This window comes from Ochotona curzoniae, unplaced genomic scaffold, assembly GCF_017591425.1.
Source record: "Ochotona curzoniae isolate NIBS_2020 unplaced genomic scaffold, NIBS_Ocur_1.0 contig_2294, whole genome shotgun sequence".
In the NCBI taxonomy this organism is placed as follows: Eukaryota; Metazoa; Chordata; class Mammalia; order Lagomorpha; family Ochotonidae; genus Ochotona; species Ochotona curzoniae.
Window position 1 is genome coordinate 818595 of NW_024465405.1, and position 21536 is coordinate 840130.

At 52.7% G+C, this 21536-nt stretch overlaps 1 protein-coding gene across 1 annotated transcript in view; it reads right to left on the minus strand.

Annotated features, from left to right (window-relative positions):
• Positions 1 to 8451: 8451 nt before the first annotated feature.
• PDE6D (phosphodiesterase 6D) overlaps positions 8452 to 21536 on the minus strand; it is a 52909-nt gene continuing 39824 nt past the window's right edge. The window contains exons 2-5 of the mRNA XM_040972290.1: positions 12674 to 12762; positions 11981 to 12106; positions 11242 to 11347; positions 8452 to 8988 (exon numbers count right to left, since the gene is read on the minus strand). Coding sequence (XP_040828224.1) covers positions 8907 to 8988; positions 11242 to 11347; positions 11981 to 12106; positions 12674 to 12762 — 403 coding nt within the window. The 3' untranslated portion in view covers positions 8452 to 8906. The remainder of the gene's footprint in view (positions 8989 to 11241; positions 11348 to 11980; positions 12107 to 12673; positions 12763 to 21536) is intronic.

A 21536-nucleotide genomic window follows, 5' to 3' on the forward strand; every position in this document is an offset into this window, starting at 1 on the left:
GACTGGAAGTGGAGCAGCTGGGACCTGAATCAGTGTCCATATGGGATGCTATGGTGCCAGCTCCTGGTCTTTTCCCGGAGGGGAGACCCTAGGCCTTCCAGAGCTGCAGCCTGTGGGGAGCGGGAGGGAGGGGGGACTCCTGTGTGGTCTTGGCCTCCCCTGGGTTGCAGCTATACCTGGGCTCCCCAGGATCCAGCTCTCCCGAGCCTTCGCAGATCCAGGGCCCCCAGGATTTGTCATTTAATCTATTGCTGCAAGACCTCCTGTGGGGACGGACGCAGTGGCCTAGTGGCTAAAGTCCTCGCCTTGAACGCGCCAGATCCCATATGGGCGCCAGTTCTAATCCCAGTAGCTCCACTTCCCATCCAGCTCCCTGCTTGTGGCCTAGGAAAGCAGTAGAGGACAGCCCAGGACCTTGGGACCCTGCACCCGTGTGGGAGACCTGGAAGAAGTCTGGATCTGGCCTCGGATCAGTGCAGTACTGGCCATTGCGCTCACTTGGGGAGTGAATCATTGGACGGAAGATCTTCCTCTCTGTCTCTCCTCTTCTCTGTATATCTGACTTTCCAATAAATAAATAAATCTATATAAACAAAAATTTTTTAAATATATATAAAAAAAAGAAGGCCTCCTGTGGGCCACAAGCATGGGTCCTCAGTGTCAGTCAGCCCTGCTCCCTAGGGAGCCTCCTCCCCACCCTCGCTGTCTACTCCTGGTGGGGACTGCTTTAAGGAGTGGACATCCTGGGCCCCTCCTCAGCCTGTTGTCCCACAGGTCTGCCTTCTCCTAAGCTCCCACCTGGGCTAGCGCCCCCATGCCTTTCAGCTCAAGCTCTGACACAGGTGTGGTTCATGCTGGCAGTCTGGCTGCTGGTGCCACCAAGCCCTTTTTGACAGGGAGTGGGCGAAGCTGTCCCCAGGGCCCCTCCTCCCTGGACCCCTCAGTTTTGCTCGCAGTGCCTGGCTGGGGTTCAGAGAGGCGATGGGAGAGGCTATGTGGTCCCGTGCTTAATGTGCACCGGTGGCCTGGTGCCTGGTGGCCCCGTGTCTACCATGCAATATCGATCACGGCCAGGAGGCGGCGTGCATGGGGCTGCTGCCCATGGCAACAAGAACCAGGTGCGCTTACAAAGAGCCACCAGCGAGGAGTCCAGAAGCTACTGGGCAGCGAGCGGTGGTGCTGGCCCCTGCAGCCATCCCTTCAGCCCCTAAGCCTTAACTCTCCCCAGCAGGCGCCTGCAGAATCCCTCTCCCACTGGCAGGCAAGACCCGGGCGCAGAACAGGTGGCTCCTCCTAGCCCTTTGCTGAGGTGCCTCGAGGCCGTCTCCAGCCTGAGTAGGCGCATGACCCAGTCAGGCCATGCCTTGGGACATTAGGGCTGCTGGCAAGAGGCCATGCATGACTTGCTTCCCTCGGGCTGAGCTCCAAGCTGTTCGCAGAGAAGCAGAGCTGAGTGGGGACCCCGGTTTTTCAGGCTGCTGCTGGAGCACTCGTGACCAGCTATGCCTGTGAGCAGATCCCCGGATACTGTGGGGACAGTCCCCCCATGCCCAGTGGACTGTGTGTGGGGACGGTGGTCCCCTGAGCTTTCATTGCCTGGTGACATCGTGGTGTTTGTGTGTGCCAGCCCCTTTGGGGGTGTTGTGAAGGGATGGAAGCTGCTGGTGTGACTACACAGATGGTGGGCCCCCTCCCCCACTTCCCTCCCGGCCTCAGCTGCAGCGGCCTGTGCGTTCTGTCCTCCACAGCCCAGAGTCCCAGCTGGTAAAGGGCCACTGCAGGGCCCCAGGCTCCCAAACTGACAGTGTGGGGACGAGACTCGGGTGAGGACACCATTTCTCTGGCGTGACTCATCTGTGCCCCAGCCTCTCCTGCCCCTCAGCCACACAGGTTCAGAACGAGATCCTAATCGTCCAATCCGAGTGAGCCTTGGGCTTTGGACCCAATTGTTGGGAAGAATTACATTTGCATTTTTTTTTGAAGTTTGACTTATTTGAAAGTTAGAGTTATATATAGAGGGAGAGAGACACAGAGTCCATCTGCTGGTTCATTCCCCAGGTGGCTGCCTGGGCTGGCCAGGCTGAAGTCAGGAGTAGGAGCTTCCTCTGCGTCTTCCGTGTGGGTAATAAAGCCCCAAGGACTCGAGCCATCCTCTGTTGCTTTCCCAGGTGCATTAGTAGGGAGCTGGGCCAGCCAAAATTGAAGCATCCAGGACTCAAACCAGTGCCCCGGAAGGATGCTGGCATTACAGGTGGCGGGTGTACCTGTTCTGTCATGTCGCCAGCCCCTACATCTGCTTTCTGTGGAGAAAGATTGAGAGGCACAGAGAAGTGGGCAGGCCACCCAAGAGGCAGCAGTCAGTCCTGCCTGGATGGGACAGTGGGGGCCTCCTTGCCCATGGTGAATCTGACCTGCGTGTGCTCTCGCTGGGCCTTGGTCGGGCATGCTTGGTGGCCAAGCTCTGTGGCACGAGATGCTCATGAACCAGGAATGAGAGCCCACCCCCCTGTGCCCACCTGTCTTACTGCTGCAGGTGCACCTGTGACCTGTACTGGTTGGCGAGGTGCTGGGGCTGGGTAAGGTGCTGCTGCAAGGATTTGCTCTCTGGGTTCATTGTGCCCTTTCATGCCAAAGGGTGGGGACTTTCCCGCCAGGCTGCTCATTGCTCAGAATCTGTGTGACCCGACTTCCTTTCGGTGTGACCGGAGTGAAGGACACCAGCGTCCAAAAAGGGCTGACCTTGCACAGCATGGACCCTCCCGCGAGTCAGGCAGGAGTTGCTGAGCTCAGCACTCCGTGGACTCCTTTGGGAGCCGCTGCCAGTGTGTGGCTCTGGGAACTGTGTGGGGTTTTTCCCTTGGCCGCAGGCAAGCCTGGAGCCCTGTGTCCATCCCTGTTAGAGGCTACACCTGGTATGAGAATGGGGGTTACCAGGAGGCATGGAAGTGAGTGTGAACGTTTCTGGAAAGCATTTTATGACCCTAGATATTAAGACCCCCAGAATGTACACACCTGCTTTCTAAAAAATGCATACATTTTAAAAAGAGTTATTTATTTATTTATTTTTATTGGAAAGGCAGATGTACACAGGAGAGACAGACGGAAAGATCTATCCGCTGATTCACTCCCCAAGTGGTTGCAACAGCCGGAACTGAACCGATGTGATGCCAGGAGCCAGGAGCTTCTTCCAGGTCTCCCACATGGGTGCAGGGTCCCAAGGCTTTAGGCCGTCCTCCACTGCTTTCCTAGGTCACAGGCAGGGAGCTGGATGGGAAGTGGAGCTACTGGGATTAGAACCGGCGTCCCTAAGGAATCCCAGTGAATGCAAAGCGAGGACTTTAGCCACTAGGCTACCACCTTGGGCCTCAACATGCATACATTAAAAAAAAAGACTTATTTAAAAAAATTTTTTTTAAAGATTTACTTATTTTATTGGAAAGGCAGATATACAGAGAGGAGGAGAGACAGAGAGGAAGATCTTCCGTCCAATGATTCACTCCCCAAGAGGCCACAATGGCCAGTGCTATGCCAATCCAAAGCCAGCATCCAGAAACTTCTTTCCGGGTCTCCCACACAGGTACAGAGTCCCAAGGCTTTGGGTTGTCCTTGACTGCTTTCTCAGGCCACAAGCAGGGAGCTGAATGGGAAGTGGAGCAGCCAGGATTAGAACTGGTGCTGATATGGGATCCTGGCACGTTCAAGGTGAGGACTTTAGCCACTAGGCCATGCCGCTGGGCCCTCTAATTATTCCTCTTGTCAATTGCACTGTCCTATTTAGTCTCCCAGGGAAAGTGTCCCAGATGTGGAATTTTCAGGTCATACGTAGGGGCCCAACATTGCGGGGCAGTGAGCTAAGACTCATTTAGATGTGACAATGGCATCGTATCAAAGTGCCAACTTGAATCCTGGAGGGGGTTTCTGGCTTCAGATTGGCGCAGCACTGGCTGTTGTGGTCACTTGGGGAGTGAATCATTGGACGGAAGATCTTCTTTGTCACTCCTTCTCTCTGTATACCTGATTTTGCAATAAAAATAAAATAAATCTTAAAAAAAAAGAAAGAAAAGAAAAACAATTAGAGACATGCCAAGTGCCCAGAGGCAGGTAAGAAGGGTGGGTGATGGCACGGTGCTGGAGTTGCTGCCTCGGGCCCCCACACCCCACGTGGCCGAGTGCCCGGGTCGGGCGGCTGGCTCTCAGCTTCCTGCTAATGCAAGCCCTGAAAAGTGTCAGTGGAGGCTCAAGAACTGGGTCCCCTCACTGTGCAGGTGGCCTGGCCCAGCCCCTGCCGCTATGGCATTTGGGTAGGGAAGCAGTGAAGGGTGGATTCATGCTAGTCTCTCCACCTTTCAAATAAACCCAAGTAAAGAAATACATTAATAAAAAGAGTTGACTTAACCCAAAAACCCTAGAATCCATCACTGGTAGCCTGAATTCAGAGCTGTAGCAAGAGGGCAGCTTCTCGCAGGGTCCCAAAAAGTCTATTTTTAGGGACACCTATTTCTACTTCCTCAGAATCCTCCACAACAAATGCTATTTCCTCGGTCAGTTTGACCAGAAGAATGATAGTTTCCAGTTAGAACTGGGTGTTCAGACACCTGCCAGGAGAGACTTGGATGCTAACCGTGGCCAAGAGCTGGACCCCAATACGTAACACACAGCTGGCAGCGCCCAGGAGAGGGGGCAGCCCCATCCTAAGAGCAAGTGGCGAAACAGAACTTCAAGCTCTGCCAACAGGAAGATCGTCACCCACAGGGTGCCCTGTGCCATGGCGTACTCAGGGTGGAATTGGGTATCCTCTACTGTATTCCATGGACCCCGAGTCGGAGCAGTGACCGTAATGGAGGTGAAATGTCCGGGTCCCTGTGGTTTGCTGTGTCCTCTCGTAGTTGGGGGCGGGGCTGACCAGAGCACCTTGTCACTGATGCCAGTCTCAGGTATTTTGGGAGATGCCGTCTTTGAATGCATTTCCTTTGTAACATGTGCAGGAACTCAGGGTGTGTGGCCAGCTCCTGCCTGGGGCTGTCTGCCACTGTGGATGGGCGTGAAGTGTGTTTTTCTTCCACTGGAGAACTCCCCAGGAGTACCCACACTTTGTTTGCAGCCATCTTGGGGTCTCAGTCAGCTTTTCATGGCCAAAATAAATGCCCAACTTCTCTATGAAGGGGTATGTTGCAACCATCTTATGTACTTCTGGTCCTAAGTGGGTAGCCACTGTTATTATTTTTGGCCATACACATGGAGGGAATAATTTATTTTTCCCTTTTCATGACAATGAGCAGCTTACAGATGAGGGGGTGCTTGTTGACGGCCACCAGAGGGCGCAGCACGCCCCACTCCGCCCCATCTCCCCACCAAACCACCAGAAAAGCTTAGTTTGCAAAACTGATTTCATCCAAAAACAGGATCATAGGCCAATGCCGAAGCATCACTATTCTAGGCATAGCCAAATGGACGTTTTGTGAAAATCAGAAGCTCCTGCGGCACCCCATGGGTGTGGGGCACCATGGATGTGGGGCACCTTGTGGATGTGGGGCACCATGTGGGTGGGTGACAGCTTGTGGATGTGGGGCACCCCTGTGAGTGTGCACCCCATGAGTGTGCAGCACCCCTGTGGGTTATGTGGCACCCTGTGGGTGTGTGTGGCAGCATCTGGGGACCCAGGCGTGTGCACCCAAGCCCTGCTCCTCACAACAGCTAGTCCGACAGCTTTAAGCTTGGCAAGCTGATGGGCTGGTCTGCCGTAGCCTGTAACCCCACTCCCGCAGAAAGCTGTGGCCCCCCACCTCCCAGGCAGGGGACACGGCCTCATCTACCCAGGGAAGGGGGAGGTGAGGGCAGCTTGTGGGGAGAAGCAAATGCCTCTGTCCTCTGAAGTGACTTCTCTCTACCTCCTCCCGCCAGGAGGGGAGGGCACGCATGTGGGAGGGCGCAGGGCTGCAAGGACTGGCATGTGAGTGACTTCTCTCTACCTCCTCCCGCCAGGAGGGAGGGCACGCATGTGGGAGGGCGCAGGGCTGCAAGGACTGGCATGTGGAACATACTCGGCAAGCAGGAGCTAGCCACACAAACACCACACAGACATACACACACACCTCATGCATACTACACACTCACACATACATCTCACAAACACCACACACATGACCACATATACCTGCACATAGCACATACATATTATACTACACACAGGCACACAGCGCATGCATATCACACTCATATGTACACACATCACCAGCACACACCACGCACACACTCTACCACACCCCTTGCACATACCACAGACATCACATGCTACACACATCCATACACAGCACACAGAGCACACATACACACACCACCCACACAGCACATACTATACACACCCCTGAGCATGCCACATACACACCACACTACACACAGCACACACACCTGCACATGCCACAAACACATCAAACACCACATACACACCACGCGCTACACACAGCACACACACCTGTACATGCCACAAACACATCAAACACCACATATACACCACGCGCTACACACAGCACACACACCTGTACATGCTACACACACCCCTGAGCATACCACATACACACCACACTACACATAGCACACACACCTGCACATGCCACAAACACATCAAACACCACATACACACCACGCGCTACACACAGCACACACACCTGTACATGCTACACACACCCCTGAGCATACCCTGTACATACCACATACTACATACAGCACACACACCTGCACATGCCACAAACACATCAAACCACACACAGGGGGACAGGAGCAGGACTCCCAGAACACAAGGGAGAAGTGATGGAGCGTTGTAGACAAAGCTCGAGGGTGGGGCAGGTACCAGGGAGGTGACAGGGGACAGCCAGACAGGGCAGAGTGGCTGTGGGTGGGAGGTGAGAGCAACCTCAAGAAGTTTGGATTGGGAGGGAAATCAAGGCAGAGAGGGTGGGCCAGAGCTGAAGGGGGTACAGGACTGAAGGAAGGGCTTGTGACACAGACCTGGGTTACTGGACTGCTTGAATGATTTAGGGCTGAGATGAAGGGCCCAGAGGAGAAGGGAGACCCCCCATTCCTGTCCAGTGCAACCCTTCCCTCCTTGAGTTCCACCTGTCAGTTTCTGCAAGCATCTTGGATCTTACAGAAGCACGGCCTGTGGGAAGGCCCCCTTTGGGCAGCCTTGCCCAAGTGCGGCCAGACTCCAGCCTTCACCACTCTCCCCTGGCCCTTCTGCAGGGTAACAGCCCAGGGGGGTGAGTGACAGGGTCCTGCATAGGGTCCTGAGAGCTGAACTGTGACTTTCAGCCTGTACACGTCAAGGATGGGACCACTTGTGGTCCACCCTGGACACCTTAGGCAGCTTTACAGCATCCACTTGGACAGATAGACATGGGTCTCTACTTAATTTATCAGTTGCCTCTCCCAGCCAGGATTTCTCCATCTGGTTCATCACCTACGGACATGTGGACACCTGCTGACAAGGGTCCTGCACCTGCGGTTGTGGCCAGTGCCTCTAGTATCAGGAAACAAGTAGGCACATGCTGCCACACGAGGACTGAGGCCTTTAACACATGGAGACATGCAGGTCTTGCTGCAGCTGGGCCTGAGTCCAGGCATACCTCAGTCTGCACCCTCCCATCGGGAGCTGCCCTGACCTGACAAAGGGCCTCGTGCCTGCAGCTCCCAGGTCTGCCTGTGTCCCTCTCGCTGTTGGCCGTCAGCCCATCCTGCGCTGAGTCCCTGCTCAGCACTATCGCTGCCCAAGCACAGGTCTTTGGTGCTGCCTGTCTCTCGGTGAGATGCTGATGCTGCCCTGAGCTCGGAACCCTTCCCCTCAGAGGTGGCTGGCTGCTGAGAAACCTTCCTGCTTGCCAGAGCCTGGCAGACGTGGGTGCTCAAGAGCGTTCATTTGAGGAGATTGTCTTTCTTTCCTAGAATGTGTCCAGTCCCTCTGGTAGGCAGGGCTGAGGCAAAAGGAAGGAGACGGTCCGCTCCGAGAGAAGGGGCCATGCCAGAGAGGGAGCTGTCTGCTCCGGCCTCTCCTCTGGGGCCTCAGCCCTCACTGTCTTCCCATCAGGTTCGTTTTTTAACTTCTCATCTCTCAATCGGGGATGCAATACAAAAAGTCCTTTTTCTACCCCCGAGAACTTCTACTCTTTCTGGAAACCTCTTGAACACACTGTGAAGGAATAAAGTTAAAACAAACAGCCATGAGTGCGTGTGCACTGTGGAAAGGCCCATCCCGTATCATACCTCAAAGACAAACGTCAAGGTCATGGGCCTTGTTCAGGTACAAGTGGGGAACCGTTGGTGACAGCTGATGACCAGACTGAAACACAGGGGATCCCACGTTGTAAGGAATGTTTCTTCCGGTCCTGGAGACAGGTTCACAGGTTCTAATGTGTACACACACAGATATGAAAGCAATGCCATGCTAAAGACTGTAGGAATTTTAGAATTCATTTAATTACATTATGTAATAATAATATCAGTCTATTTTACAAGTTAAATGTGTGAGCATGTATGAAATAGAAATGATAGGAAAAAACTAGACGTGGGTCGGGAACATAAAGTTTCCCGGAAGCAGGGGCCGAAGGAAGACGTGGGGCCTGCAGGGCCCCGGGCGGGCGCCTCTGCCCTGGATGGTTGGCCCCCACGTCTGCACCAGGAAGGAGTTGAGGCACCGGTCCCGCCTCGGCGTGGGTTTGGGCATTTAGTCTGGTCAGTGAGGAAAAAACCACCTGGTTATCTACACAGATCTGGTCCCTGGTGGCCGCAGGTGGGGTCTGCCAGGGAGTGAGGTGCCAAAATTCAAACATTTGGAGGAAAAAAAAGAGCAGAGGTGGCTTCCTCTCCCTCCCTCGCACAGCCCCAGATCCTTGAAAGGTGCGCGTGCTCCTCTCTCAGACGTAGAACAGTCTCACTCTGGACGTGCTGACAAGAAGATCGTCGTCAAAGAACTTGGTTTCTATGATAACGTTCCCACTGCAAGCAGGGAGACAGAGGGCGAGAGTGTGAGCGGGTCAGGCGCCACTTCCCTGTGCCACCCGCTCTCTGTGCGTGTGCTCCAGAGCCGTGGCTGGGGACGCTGACACGCTAGGCTACGTGCGGCTGCACTCCTGCCAGGACGCTGGGAGCCAGAGGGTGTGCCTCTGGGGACACCCCTGGCTGGGCCACACAGGGGGGCCTGCGGACCTAACGGGATGATCTGGGGGACAGCTGGGGACTGCGCTCTGCCCTTGAGCAGGGTCCTTCCTGGGCCCGCTCCACGGCCTCCTGCCCTGCGTGCTGCACGCAGGCCCAGCCCCCACCCTCCCCCGCCGCCCAGCGGAAGCCGGAGCGTGCATCTGTGGCTTGCACACTAGGGGCCAGACAGAGTCCATATCCTTGGTCGGGGGCTGCTGAGGTCAAGGCAGCTGTTCTGGGGACCCTGCAAAGTGAGATATGACTTAGCCTGACGATGTTAACACACACTGCCTGGTTTTAATGCTTGAAAGAAATCGGGCCTGACCAAGAAGTCCAACGAAGGTTATTAAGATCTGAAAACAAAATAAAAACTAAATGCCCTCCTATACGGTCCTGTATTTTCCCAGCACGATTACTAACTAGTAGATACATTTCTGCTTAGTATTAATTACTCCAGTGGTAAATAAATGATCAATCCCTAGGCTGCTGACAGGCCAGAATGACTGGGTTTGAGTCCTGGCACTGCTCCCGTTACAGCCCCCTGCCAGCATGTCCCGGGAGGCACCAGCTCATGGCCCAGGGGGCTAGGTCTCTGCTACTTGCGTGGAAATCTGGGTTCAGTTCCCACTTCCAAGCTCCAGCCTGGCTTCGCTCTGCCCATTGTGAGCATCTCGGGGAATGAACCTGCCTGCACGCCTGCTCTCTCTCAAATTAAAACAAGATTCGTGAAGAGAAAACCATTAGGGGATGGTGCTGTGGTGTGGTAGGCTCATCCTCTGCCTGGGGCTGGCATCCCATACAGGTGCTAGACTGAGTCCTGGCTGCTCCACTTCCGATCCAGCTCCCTGCTAATGACCTGGGCAAGCAGTGGAGGATGGCCCAAGTGCTTGGACCCCTGCATCCATGTGGGAGGCCTGGAAGAAGCTCCTGGCTTCCAGCTTTGGACCAGCCCAGCTCTGGTTGTCATCCGGAGAGTGGACGAACAGATGGAACACCTCTCTGAACTATTTTCTCTCTTTAACTTTGATTTTTAAGTAAAAAAAAAAAAAATCTTAAAGATAGAAGAAACAAACAAAAAGGAAATATCTCATTTACAAATTAAATTGGCTTTCTTTTTTTTAAGATTTATTTTTATTGGAAAGTCAGATATATATATATAGAGGAGGAGAGACAGAGAGGAAGATCTTCCGTCCGATGATTCACTCCCCAAGTGAGCGCAATGGCCAGTACTGCACTGATCCGAGGCCAGGACCCAGGAACCTCCTCCAGGTCTCCCACACGGGTGCAGGGTCCCAAGGCTTTGGGCCATCCTCTACTGCTTTCCCAGGCCACAAGCAGGGAGCTGGATGGGAAGTGGAGCTGCCGGGATTAGAACCAGCACCCATATGGGATCCCAGTGCGTTCAAGGCGAGGACTTTAGCTGCTAGGCCACGCTGCCAGGTCCTGAATTGGCTTTCATTCAGAACCTCCTGGAAGGGCTGCCCCCACATGGCGGGCGTCCGTGTGGTTCCTTCATGGGGCCCTGCCACGGAGATGCCACAGAAAGACTGTTGTCACTGCCTGAGGAAAGTGGCAGCTGCACAGTTCCTGACCACGTTTGTAGCTACAGAGAGAGAGGCAGAGATAGAGAGAAGCAGAGTGAACGGTCTTCCTTTCGCTGGTTTATGCCTCAAACGGTGCCTAGGGTCAGGACTGGGTCAGGAGCAGTCTCCCACATGGGGCAGAGGCCCATTCCCCACTGCTTTCCCAGGCACATGAGCAGGGCTCTGGATCGGAATCGGAGCGGCTGGACTTGAAGCAGTTTCCATATGGGATGCACTGCAGAACCTGCTATGCCACAGCACCAGGCCCTCTTATCTAAATTTTTTTATTCCTTTTTATCATCATGCCTCTTTCATAAGATGCTCAGCAACTTATAAACTCAGCTCCCTGTCTCCCCTGCCCTCTTGTCTCAGCTTGGCTGCTGGCTCCCTGACAGAACTAGGAGCCCCACCTGCCTACAATGCCTGCTGCTAGACACACTTCCCAGGTCCCTGCAACCTGCACACTCACGTTAGGACGCTTGCTGGCATCATCTGGGACTCGGGTGCTGCCTCTATCAGGGACTGCCAGGTATTTGTGGAGTTGGGAATCACAAAGCCAAATTCGAAGAACCATTCTGAAGGAAGAAGGAAAAGCTGGGGTGAGCAGGTGCACCCATGTAAAGTAGGGGAATCTGTGTCCCCCTCCAAAGGTGCCAGAAACCTCCCAGATTAGAGACCTAGGAAAAGGACACGAAGCCTCCTCAGGCTGCCTGCTCTGAATCCCACAGAGCCCCGAGGCTAACATCAGGTGAGGATTAGCTGGCAGGCCGCTGTGCCAGCAGTGTTCTGCCATGTGGGGGCTAGACATGAACTACAACACAAGTCTCTTTCTCACTGGGAAGTTTAGCTCAAACCCCCTTTCACTGCATGGTGAGGACTCAACACAGGGTGGCCAAGCCATTCCCATGTTGGAATACGGCATGTAGATCTCTGATCGCAGCCCTGATCATGGCCAGTTTCCTCCAGGACCACATGGTGACACTGCAGCAGGGCCGATCCACGCATACACAGCCAGGTTCTGGGCAGCAGGGACCTGCAAGCCCCCAGCAAGGGCCTGCCTTGGTTTGTTTGGTGGGGGAAAAGCAGGTTTCCTGATCCTGCAGGGTGTTGAAGTCCTATCAGAAACTGATATGACAAGAAAGTTCTGGAAGCACTGCTTTGTCTTTCGTCCCTGCCACCCTAACTCTGAATGCAGGGTAGCACGATACCTTCTAGGCATTGTCCTTTGAAGTAAACTTTTTGTTCCAGGCGGAATTTTTCCATTTGCTCTGCTGAGGAGAAGTTCAGCTCTCGTGACACTGCTTTGCACTTGAGGATTTTCTTGGGAACACGGGCTGATGAGAGAAAAAGAACTGGTGAAGCTGCGCTCAGGGAAAATCGCGTGGATACCACGCCTCGTTTCTGGGTGTTTCTTACATCTGTCTTAGACGACACAGCTTGCGCGTGACGTTTCTGATTGCGCCCTGGCAGCTGTGTTTTACTGTGGCTGAAGGCAGAGCCCTCTAATGGGCCACTCCTTTCTGAATGACCTGCTGAAGCCCAGGCTAGGGTACCTCTGGTTCTCATTGCTACTGCCCTCAGGTCCAGGGCCTTGTGCTGGTACCTTCCTTCTAGCTCATTCTATTGGTTTTAACTTCTTAGTTTTTCTTTGCCTTCAGGTAGCTAAAAATGTGGTTTTCTTTGGAGAGGATGGGGAGAAGCTGAGGTCTTGATTTATACATGTAGGTCTGTTCTAAGACTAAAATTTCAGCACAAAATGGGTTTTGGGAAGTGGGTGAAAGGAACAAAAATGGCAATGATACGTGACTCAATAGCTGTGCCTTGGGGGCTCACCCACGTGTCAGGGCAGTGCTGCCTTAGCTCCCTGTGGTCCAGGATGTGTCCTGGCAGTGGTCAAGTACCTTCATGCTCCACGCCTGGGACAGATAGGTCTTCGGTGCCTTGCCAGAGGATCTTGCCTGTCTCCGCATCCCGCAGGTTCATCCAATTTCTGATCAAGGATGGTTAAGCAGAACTGCGGCTCCAAGATTGGTCCCGCTTTGTATCGCAGGTGTCTCACATCTGCTCTTCCGACCTCCCGGCAGGCTGGCCACACTGCTGAGGGTCACGAAGGAGAGCAGACCTGCTACAGAGCACGCAGAAACTGGATGCTCTTTCTATGCCACACAAGGAGGGTGCTGCTGACACTCTTTGGAAAACAGTATCAAAATTCAAGTTTATGAGATCTGTGACTGGGAGGTGACCTGACAGAGCAGCTTGGAGCACTCCACTGTCAGGATACAGTCCTTGCAGGTGAGCACAAGAACCAAGGCTGGGAGCAGCCTGGCCCAGACCAGGTTACAGTACCCGCCAGCATACGTGTGGCTCAAGACTGAGGGTGGGCCAGTTCATAGCACCCACTGGCAGATGGGAGAATCAGGACTGGGTACAGAACAGGCTGGGTTGGGCCACAACACCAACCAGTTCACATTAGGGCTGGTTCATATATTGGAGGCTGGCTGGACTGGGCTAAGCTCCAGCACCTACGAGCATGAGCTGTGACTGGGGGTAGACTGGACCAAGCCAGCCTGCAGCACCCGCTGGTGAATGCCAATGAGGCAAGTCTTGCCACACTGGGCTGCAGCATCCACCAGCATATGTAAGATCCGGCAGGGGGTGGGGAGTAGCGAGCAAGGTAGGGGGGTTTGCGAGGAATACCCTGCTGGTGAGTATGAGTGTGAGAGCTGGGACTGGAGACAGATCAGGCTGGGCAGAGCTACAAAATCTGCTGGTCTGCATGTGAGCCAGGTTAGGGGAAGAGCCAGGCTGGCCTAAGTGACCATATCCGCTGTGGCATTAATGAAGCAGAGTAAGTGTGGGCTGGTCGGGCTTTGCCACAGCATCTGCTAGCAGGTGTTGAAATTTGGGTCAAGTCTTGACAGGCCAGACTGCAGAAACACCTTGGAAGCACAATATCTGGGGTGGGAGTGGACCTAGTAGGGAAAACTGTGGGCACCTTTCTGATGGGCTGCCACTCCCATCAGAGAGCATGAAAACCAGGGCTTCGGGTGGGCCTAGCTGGACAAGGCAGTGGTACCAGCCAGCATGAGTGTGGGGTTGGTCAGGCTGAGCTAGGCTCCAACACCAATTAATGAGTAAGAGAGCCAAAAGTGATGCAGGATAGACTGAACCAGTCTGCTGCACATGCCAGCATATACCGGGGCTGTGGGAGACCTGGGGGCGGGGTTACTGGGTTTGTTCTGGTAAGGCTACAGTTTCCATTGGTGTGCATCAGGGCCGAGTGTGGTGGGCAGCATCAGGCTGGGCCACAGCATCCATTGGTTTGCATATGAGATGGGGCTGGTGACAGAACTGACCAGGCAACCTCAACCACCAGTGTGTGTGCAGTGTGATGTGGATGATGGACTGAGCTGGACCCACACTGGCCGGCACACACAGGAGTCAGGTTAGATTCACCTCTGGTGAGGTTTCTTTGGGGACCCCTCAACTGGACCACTGGACTCAAAACTCCAACCACGGTGAAAAGCACAGACTCTGTGGTCTGACCACGGAGTGCACATGTCAGAACTGGGTCTCCATGTTTGTTGAAGTCCATGTAGCGGATGGCATGCCCAGATCACATGCATGCCATGACAACCATGCCCGCAGAGGACGTCTAATACCATGGAGAGCAGAATAAATTGGACAGCTCTTCTGGCCAAGCTTTGACAGTAAATGTTTGGGTGAATGGAGACTAAGGTGGACTATGTCAGCCAATGGACCTCGGAAGAATTTCCTCAACCTTGGAGCAATGAAATCAACAGCATTTCAGAACTATTAAAACCACTGAAGCAGTATCCTCGGAACATGCTCCACACTGGGAACCCTGGGATGACACTGGGTGGCTGTCCCACATCTGTGGATACTGATGTAGTTGAGCTGTTGGGAGCGGCTCTCTCCCCTTCCCTCCCCACTTTCCCCAGATATAGAAAGAAAAAGGAGATGGGAAATAGTTGTCTCATCCACTTTCCCCCATTTCTTGTCCCTCCCCACACTGCTCAGTGGTCCACATGGACATGCATCCCTCTTAACTATGTGAACATCAGCAAAAATAAAACAAATTTATTATTAGGAAAAACCCAAGATTTTGAGATACATGCAAGTTTTGTTTTTCATAATTTGCATTTTCTCAAGTTTAAAAATTTTTTTTATTTGAAGCAAGAAGACAAAAAAAAAAAAAAGAGAGAGAGAGAGAGAGAGAGAGAGACAATGTTCTTCCCCCCCCCCCCTCATTCCTCAAACGCCTACAATAGCCAGGATTGGGTCATGCTGAAGATTTGAGCTGGGAACTTGATCCAGGTCTCCCATAGAGGTGACAGGGACCCAACCATCTGAGCCATCACTGTGGCCCCTCAGGGTCTGCACTGACAGAAGCTAGAACTGGAAGCAGGGACTTGGAATTGAGTTAGCATGTGGGTAGCTTTAAAGTTTTATTGGAGGAACAGTACAGTGGCATATCAGGTTACTCCTCCGTCTATGGCACTGCCATACTGGGATGTCATGTGGATGCCATACTGGGTCTCAGCTGCTTCACTTCTGATCCAGCTCTTTGCTGGCCTGGGAAAGCAGTGGAAGGTGGCTCAAGTCATTTGTACCTGCATGGGAGACCCAGAAGAAGCTCCTGGCTCCTGCCTTTGGATCAGCTCAGCTCTGGCTGTTGTAGCCACTTGGGGAATGAACCAGTAAGTAGAAGATCTTTCCTTCTCTATAAATATGCCTTTCCAATAAAAATAAATAAATCTGGGCCTGGCACGATAGTGTAGTAATTAAGATCCTTGCCTTGCATGTGCCGGGATCCCATATGGTTGCCAGTTCTAATCTCGGCAGCCCTGCTTTCCATCCAGCTCCCTGCTTGTGGCCTGGGAAAGCAGTTGAGGACAGCCCAAAGCCTTGGGACCCTGCACCCGCATGGGAGACTTGAAAGGGCTCCTGGCTTCGGATTGGCGCAGCATCGGCCGTTGCGGTCACTTGGGGAGTGAATGATCGGACGGAAGAGCTTCCTCTCTGCCTCTCCTCCTCTCTGTGTATCTGACTTTCCAATAAAAATAAAGAAATCTTTCAAAAAATAAATCTTTAAAATAATTATTGAAAAGGCAAAGAGAGGTAGACATAGATGAAGAGAGATCTTCCACCTGCTGGTTCACACTTCAAATGGCTGCAGCAGCTGGGCTTGGGCCACACTGAAGCCCTGAACTCCATCCAGGTCTGCCACAAGGATGGAGAGACTCAAGTCCATCCGCTGTCACCTGCTGTCTCCTGGGGTGTGCAGAAACAGGAAGCTGGGATCAGCAGCAGAGCCAGCACCTGAACTCTGATAGAAGACACAAATATTGCAAGTAGAATTTTAACCACAGGGTCAAATGCCCTCCTCATAGAACATGGGTATTTTAAGTACTAGGTCAAACTCCTGACCCTCTGAACTTTTTGAGGACTCCCTGTAAGAGTTCAAAGACTGTACGTACTTAAAAATGGCAGGAAAAGAATAGGAAATAAGGCAACAGTGAAGACCATGGTCTGTGAGCTTCACTCGCAAATGCAGAACTTTCAATAGGTTTTTAGTGTCCCACTTTCAAATGTGAGAAGACAGCCAAGTGTTGCCAGGCACTCAAGAAAGCATTTACTATGAAGGACAGGCCAAAGTAGATGAGACACTCCAGCTGTAGGCACCTGCCTAGGTTGCTTGGTACCTAGGCAAGTGTTACACTGCTGGGAGAAAAGCAGCCAACAGCTGACAGGCACTCAGGGCCTGCTTAAAGCCAGATGTGTGCTAACTATACCAGTATGCCAGCACAGCTGCTTGTTCTAGTTTTTATTTTTAAAAAAATACGTGGGGAAGGTGGGGAATACCGGGCTGGGGACACACCACCTAGCCCCCAGGTGGGAGGCTGCAGATTACTTGAGCAAGGAGACCTGAGGATGTATTAGAGTGGGAGCGGCTGAGGGCATATTTCACAGGGTAGGAATGACTTCTGGGGGCTTCCATGGACTGGGCCACTGCACTCACAGACAGGCAAGGGAGCTGAGCGCACGTCTGGCCAAGGTACCTACCCACATGGGAGACCTGGACTGGGTTAAATGGTGTTGCCTGCCACCGGCTGGTACGCACAAAAGCTGGGGCGGGGGGGGGGGTGCGTTCCTAGCTGGGCTAGGCTGCAGCACGCATCAGAACACATCTGGGGGCAGATTCTTTAGGGAACTTGTGGGTTCTCCTGTGTGGTACTGCAGCACTCTCTGGTTTGTGCAGAGAGCTGCGTGTGGTGACAGGATGAGCCAGGCTGGACCACAGAAGTCAGGGCTGGAAGGAGGCAGGGCTGGCCCAGGCTGCAGCACCTGCCATCACATGCAAAGGTGGGGACTGAGGGCAGACCATACCAAACAGGGTTGTGGCATGCATGAGATCTGTGGCTGGGAGCAAGCCTGGATGGAGAACTTGGGGAACTCATTGCTAGGCTGCAGCTCCCGCTGGGCAGATCAAGTACCAGGGCTGGGGCTGGGCCAAATCAGGCAAGGCTGAGTTTGGTCTAGGAATAAGCCTTGTTGGGTCAGGTCACAGTACCCACTGATGTGCACATGAGATTGAAGATAGGGTATGGGTTGTGCCCAATTGGTCTGTGCTACAATACTAGCCAGTGAGAACTGAGACTGAGTGTGCGCACCTGCCACCATGTGTAAGATATGGGGCTGGGAATGCCCAGCAGGGGAATTTTGGGGACTCCCCTGCTAGGCTGTAGCTCTCACTGGTGAGTGTTAGAGCTGGGGTTGGGGATGGACTGGGCTGGGCAAGGCTGCAGTACCCACATCAGCATGTGCATGGACTGGGTTTGGGGTTTGGGCTGGGTTCCAGCACCTGCTGGCCTACCCCCAGAGCCAGAATGGGTGTGGGCCAGTCAGGCTAAGCCACAGTACCTGCCTGCAAGTGCCATGACTGGGTGCAAGTTATATCAGATTACATTACAGTACCCTCTGGCAAGTGCAAGATATGGGGCTGGGAGTGGGTCTGGTAGGAGACTGGGCGCTCCCCTATTGGGCTTGAGCTCCAGCTGGTGAGCATGAGATCCAGGGCTGGGAATGGACCAGGCTGAACAGACTGGTAGCACCCATCGGCATATGTGTGAGCTGGTTGTGGGGGTGGGTCAGGCTGAGCTAAGCTGCATGAGAGCCAGAGAGGATGCAGAACATGACCAGGGTAGGCTCTGGCACATGGTAGTATGCATAAAAGCCAGGGCTGGGGGTGGCCCTGGTGGGGTTTTTTTTGGGTCATCCTGATTAGATTGCGACACCTGCTGGTATGCTTGCAGACCAGGCCTATGGTGGGCTGGGATGGGATGGGGTATACGCATTGGCTGGTGCAGCTGAGACCAAACGTGACACTGCACTAGCTGGTGCACACAAGAGTCAGGTGTGAGGTCACCTCAGGTGAGGCTTCTTGGGGGAATTCCCAGTTAGATCACTGGACTCAAACCCCAGCCACAGGGAAACTCACAATGAATGTGAACCAACCTTGGGATGTGTTGGGCCTCCTCAGTTGCTGATACCTGTGCAGTGGACAGCATGCCTAGATGCACATGGAGGACAGACAAGTGGCTGTTCTAGGCCAGCAGAGGATGTTAAATGCCTCATCAGATGGAAAGCAGAACAGGTTGGACCATTCTCCTGGCCGGGTTCTGTAACATGTGGATGCACTAAGGTGGACCTGGTGAGCCAGTAGACCTGGGAAAGATTTTCTCAACCCTGATGCAACAGAGCTGACATCTCAGAATTACCAAAACTACTAAAGTAACACCCTTGGGACACTCTTTCCCACGCCGGGTCTCTAAGCGTCATCAAATGACTATCCCCCATCCTCGATGCTGATATAGTTGGAAAAAAAGGAGTGACTCCTCTCCTTACCCTCCTTCAGACACAAGTGAAAAAAAAATGGAAACATTTGTCTCGCTCACCTTCCTCCACACCTTTACATGCCCCATCCTAATCAGAGATCCATATGCATGTGTATCCCTCTCTTATGTAATAATATTTAAAATTACAAAAGTAAAACAAAAAAGCAATCTAGGGCCCGGCACCATGGGCTAGTGGCTAAAGTCCTCATTTTGAACACGCCGGGATCCCATATGGTTTCCGATTCTAAACCCAGCAGCTCCACTTCCCAAACAGCTCCCTGCTTGTGGCTTGTGGCCTGCAAAGGCAGTCAAGGACTGCCCAAAGCCTTGGAACTCTGCACCCGTGTGGGAGACCTGGAGGAGGTTCCTGGGTCCTGGCTTCGGATCCGCATAGCACTGGCCATTGCGCTCACTTGGGGAGTGAATCATCGGATGGAAGATCTTCCTCTCTGTCTCTCCTCCTCTCTGTATATCTGCCTTTCCAATAAAAATAAAATAAATCTTTTTTTTTTTTTAAAGCAATCTAGGGCCCAGCGCGATGGCACAGTGGTTAAGGTCCTCGCCTTGCATACCCGGGATCCTATATGGGCGCCGGTTCTAATTCCGGCGGCCCCGCTTCCCATCCAGCTCCCTGCCTGTGGCCCGGGAAAGCAGTAAAGACGGCCCAAAGCTTTGGGACCCTGCACCCGCGTGGGAGACCCAGAAGAGGCTTCTGGATTCGGATCGGCATAGCATCGGCCGTTGCGCTCACTTGGGGAGTGAATCATCAGATGGAAGATCTTCCTCTCTGTTTCTCCGCCTTTCCAATAAAAATAAAATAAATCTTAAAAAAAAAAAAAAGAAAAAAGCAATCTAGAGGAAAAGAGGAACTATAGACATACAGACTTAAAAGGTTGTATTGGGGCTGGTGAGTGGCAGTTTCAGTGACTGCAATGCCAGCACTGTACATGAAGGCTGGTTCAAGTCCTGGTTGTTCCACTTGTGATTCAGCTTCCTGACAATGTGCTTGGGAAGGCTCAAGTGCTTGGACCCTACACCTATGTGGACCCCACACCTATGTGGACCCCTGCACCTGTGTGGGGACCCAGACGGGGTTCCAGGCTCCTGCTTCGGTCTGGGCCAGCCTCAGCCACTGTGCATTGTGGAGTGATCTAGCAGCTCTCTCTCTTTATATATATATATATATATATACACACACACACATGTACACACATCTCGAGATATATACCTCCTCTGCATTTCAAGTAAATGAATAAATAGGAATTTTAAGAGGCAAAGATATCCTAGAGCCCTTGCAGACTATATATAATTGAGCTTTGTATATTTTCCCCCGATTTGAGATTATAGCTATAAAGCTAACTAACTGATATTTTCTTAGTGTCAATCTAAGAATTTTTTTAAAAAAGATTTATTTTACTTTAATTGGAAAGTCAGATATACAGAGATGAGGAGAGACAGAGAGGAAGATCTTCCGTCCGATCATTCACTCCACAATGGCCAGTGCTGCGCCGACCCGAGGCCAGGACCCAGGAACCTCCTCCTCCAGGTCTCCCACACGGGTGCAGGGTCCCAAGGCTTTGGGCCGTCTTCGACTGCCTTTGTAGGCCACAAGCAGGGAGCTGTTTGGGAAGTGGAGCTGCTGGGATTAGAACCGGCGCCCATATGGAATCCTGGCATGTCCAAGGCGAGGACTTTAGCCATTAGGTCACACCGCCGGGCCCCAACCTAAGAATTTATATTTCCTGGTTTCTACATTGCCCAACTGAATAAATGAATTTAATCAATAATACAATTTTTTATTTTAAACAAATTACACACAGACACACCCACAGAGAAAGAGGGAAAGAAGGTATGAGGGAGCCGGGGGAGGGAGGGAAGGAGAGAGAGAGAGAGGGAGAGACAGACAATCTACTCACTGGGTTACTTCCCAGATGGCTGCAACAGTCAGCTCTGGGCCTGGCTGAAGCCAGGAGCCAGGAGCTTCATCTGTGTCTCCCATGTGGGTGGCAAGAGCCCAGACATTTGGGCCATCCTCTGCTGTTTTTCCCAGGCCAGCAACAGAGAGCTGTATTGGAAGAGGAACAGCCAAGCCCCAATGGGCTCCCATTTATGATGCCAGCATTGCAGGTGGTGGTTTTTACCTGTTATGCCACAATATCAGCCTCAACAATATCAAATCTTAAACATTCAGAGACCAGGGTCCAGCACGGTGGCATGCGCTGGAATCCCATATGGGCGCTGGTTCTAATCCCGGTGGCCCTGTTTCCCTTCTAGCTCCCTGTCCACACTGTCTCCCCTCCTCTCTGTATATCTGACTTTCTAATTAAAAAAAAAAAAAACTTTAAAAAAAAGGAACATATAGTTTGCTAGTGGGACTAAAGAACACAAACAAGAGTTAGAAGACCAAATGAGGAAAAGCTCTGAGGACAAAAATAATAATGGGGAAGTAAATATACAAGATCTGCAGATCAGTCCAAAATGTCCACAGTCCAACTAAGAGAGGCTCTAGAACGACAGAACAGAGAACACCAAGGCGAAGATGTCGTCAACGCATTAACTCACGGGGCCAGTACAGGGAAGCGCTGTGCTAAGTCTCCAACACTGCTGATCCATACAGGAGAGCCAGTTCAGTCCTGGCCGCTCTGCCTTCAACCCAGCTCTCTACCAATGAGCCTGGGAAAGCAGCAGAGCATGGCCCAGGAATGTGGGCCTTTGCCATTCCTGCGGGGGATTCAGGCTTCAGTCTGGACCAGCCCTGTTCTTGGCCATGGTGGCTATGTGGGGAGTGAACCAGAGGATGGAAGATCTTTTTCTCTCTGTTTACTACTCTGCCTTTAGAGAGAAT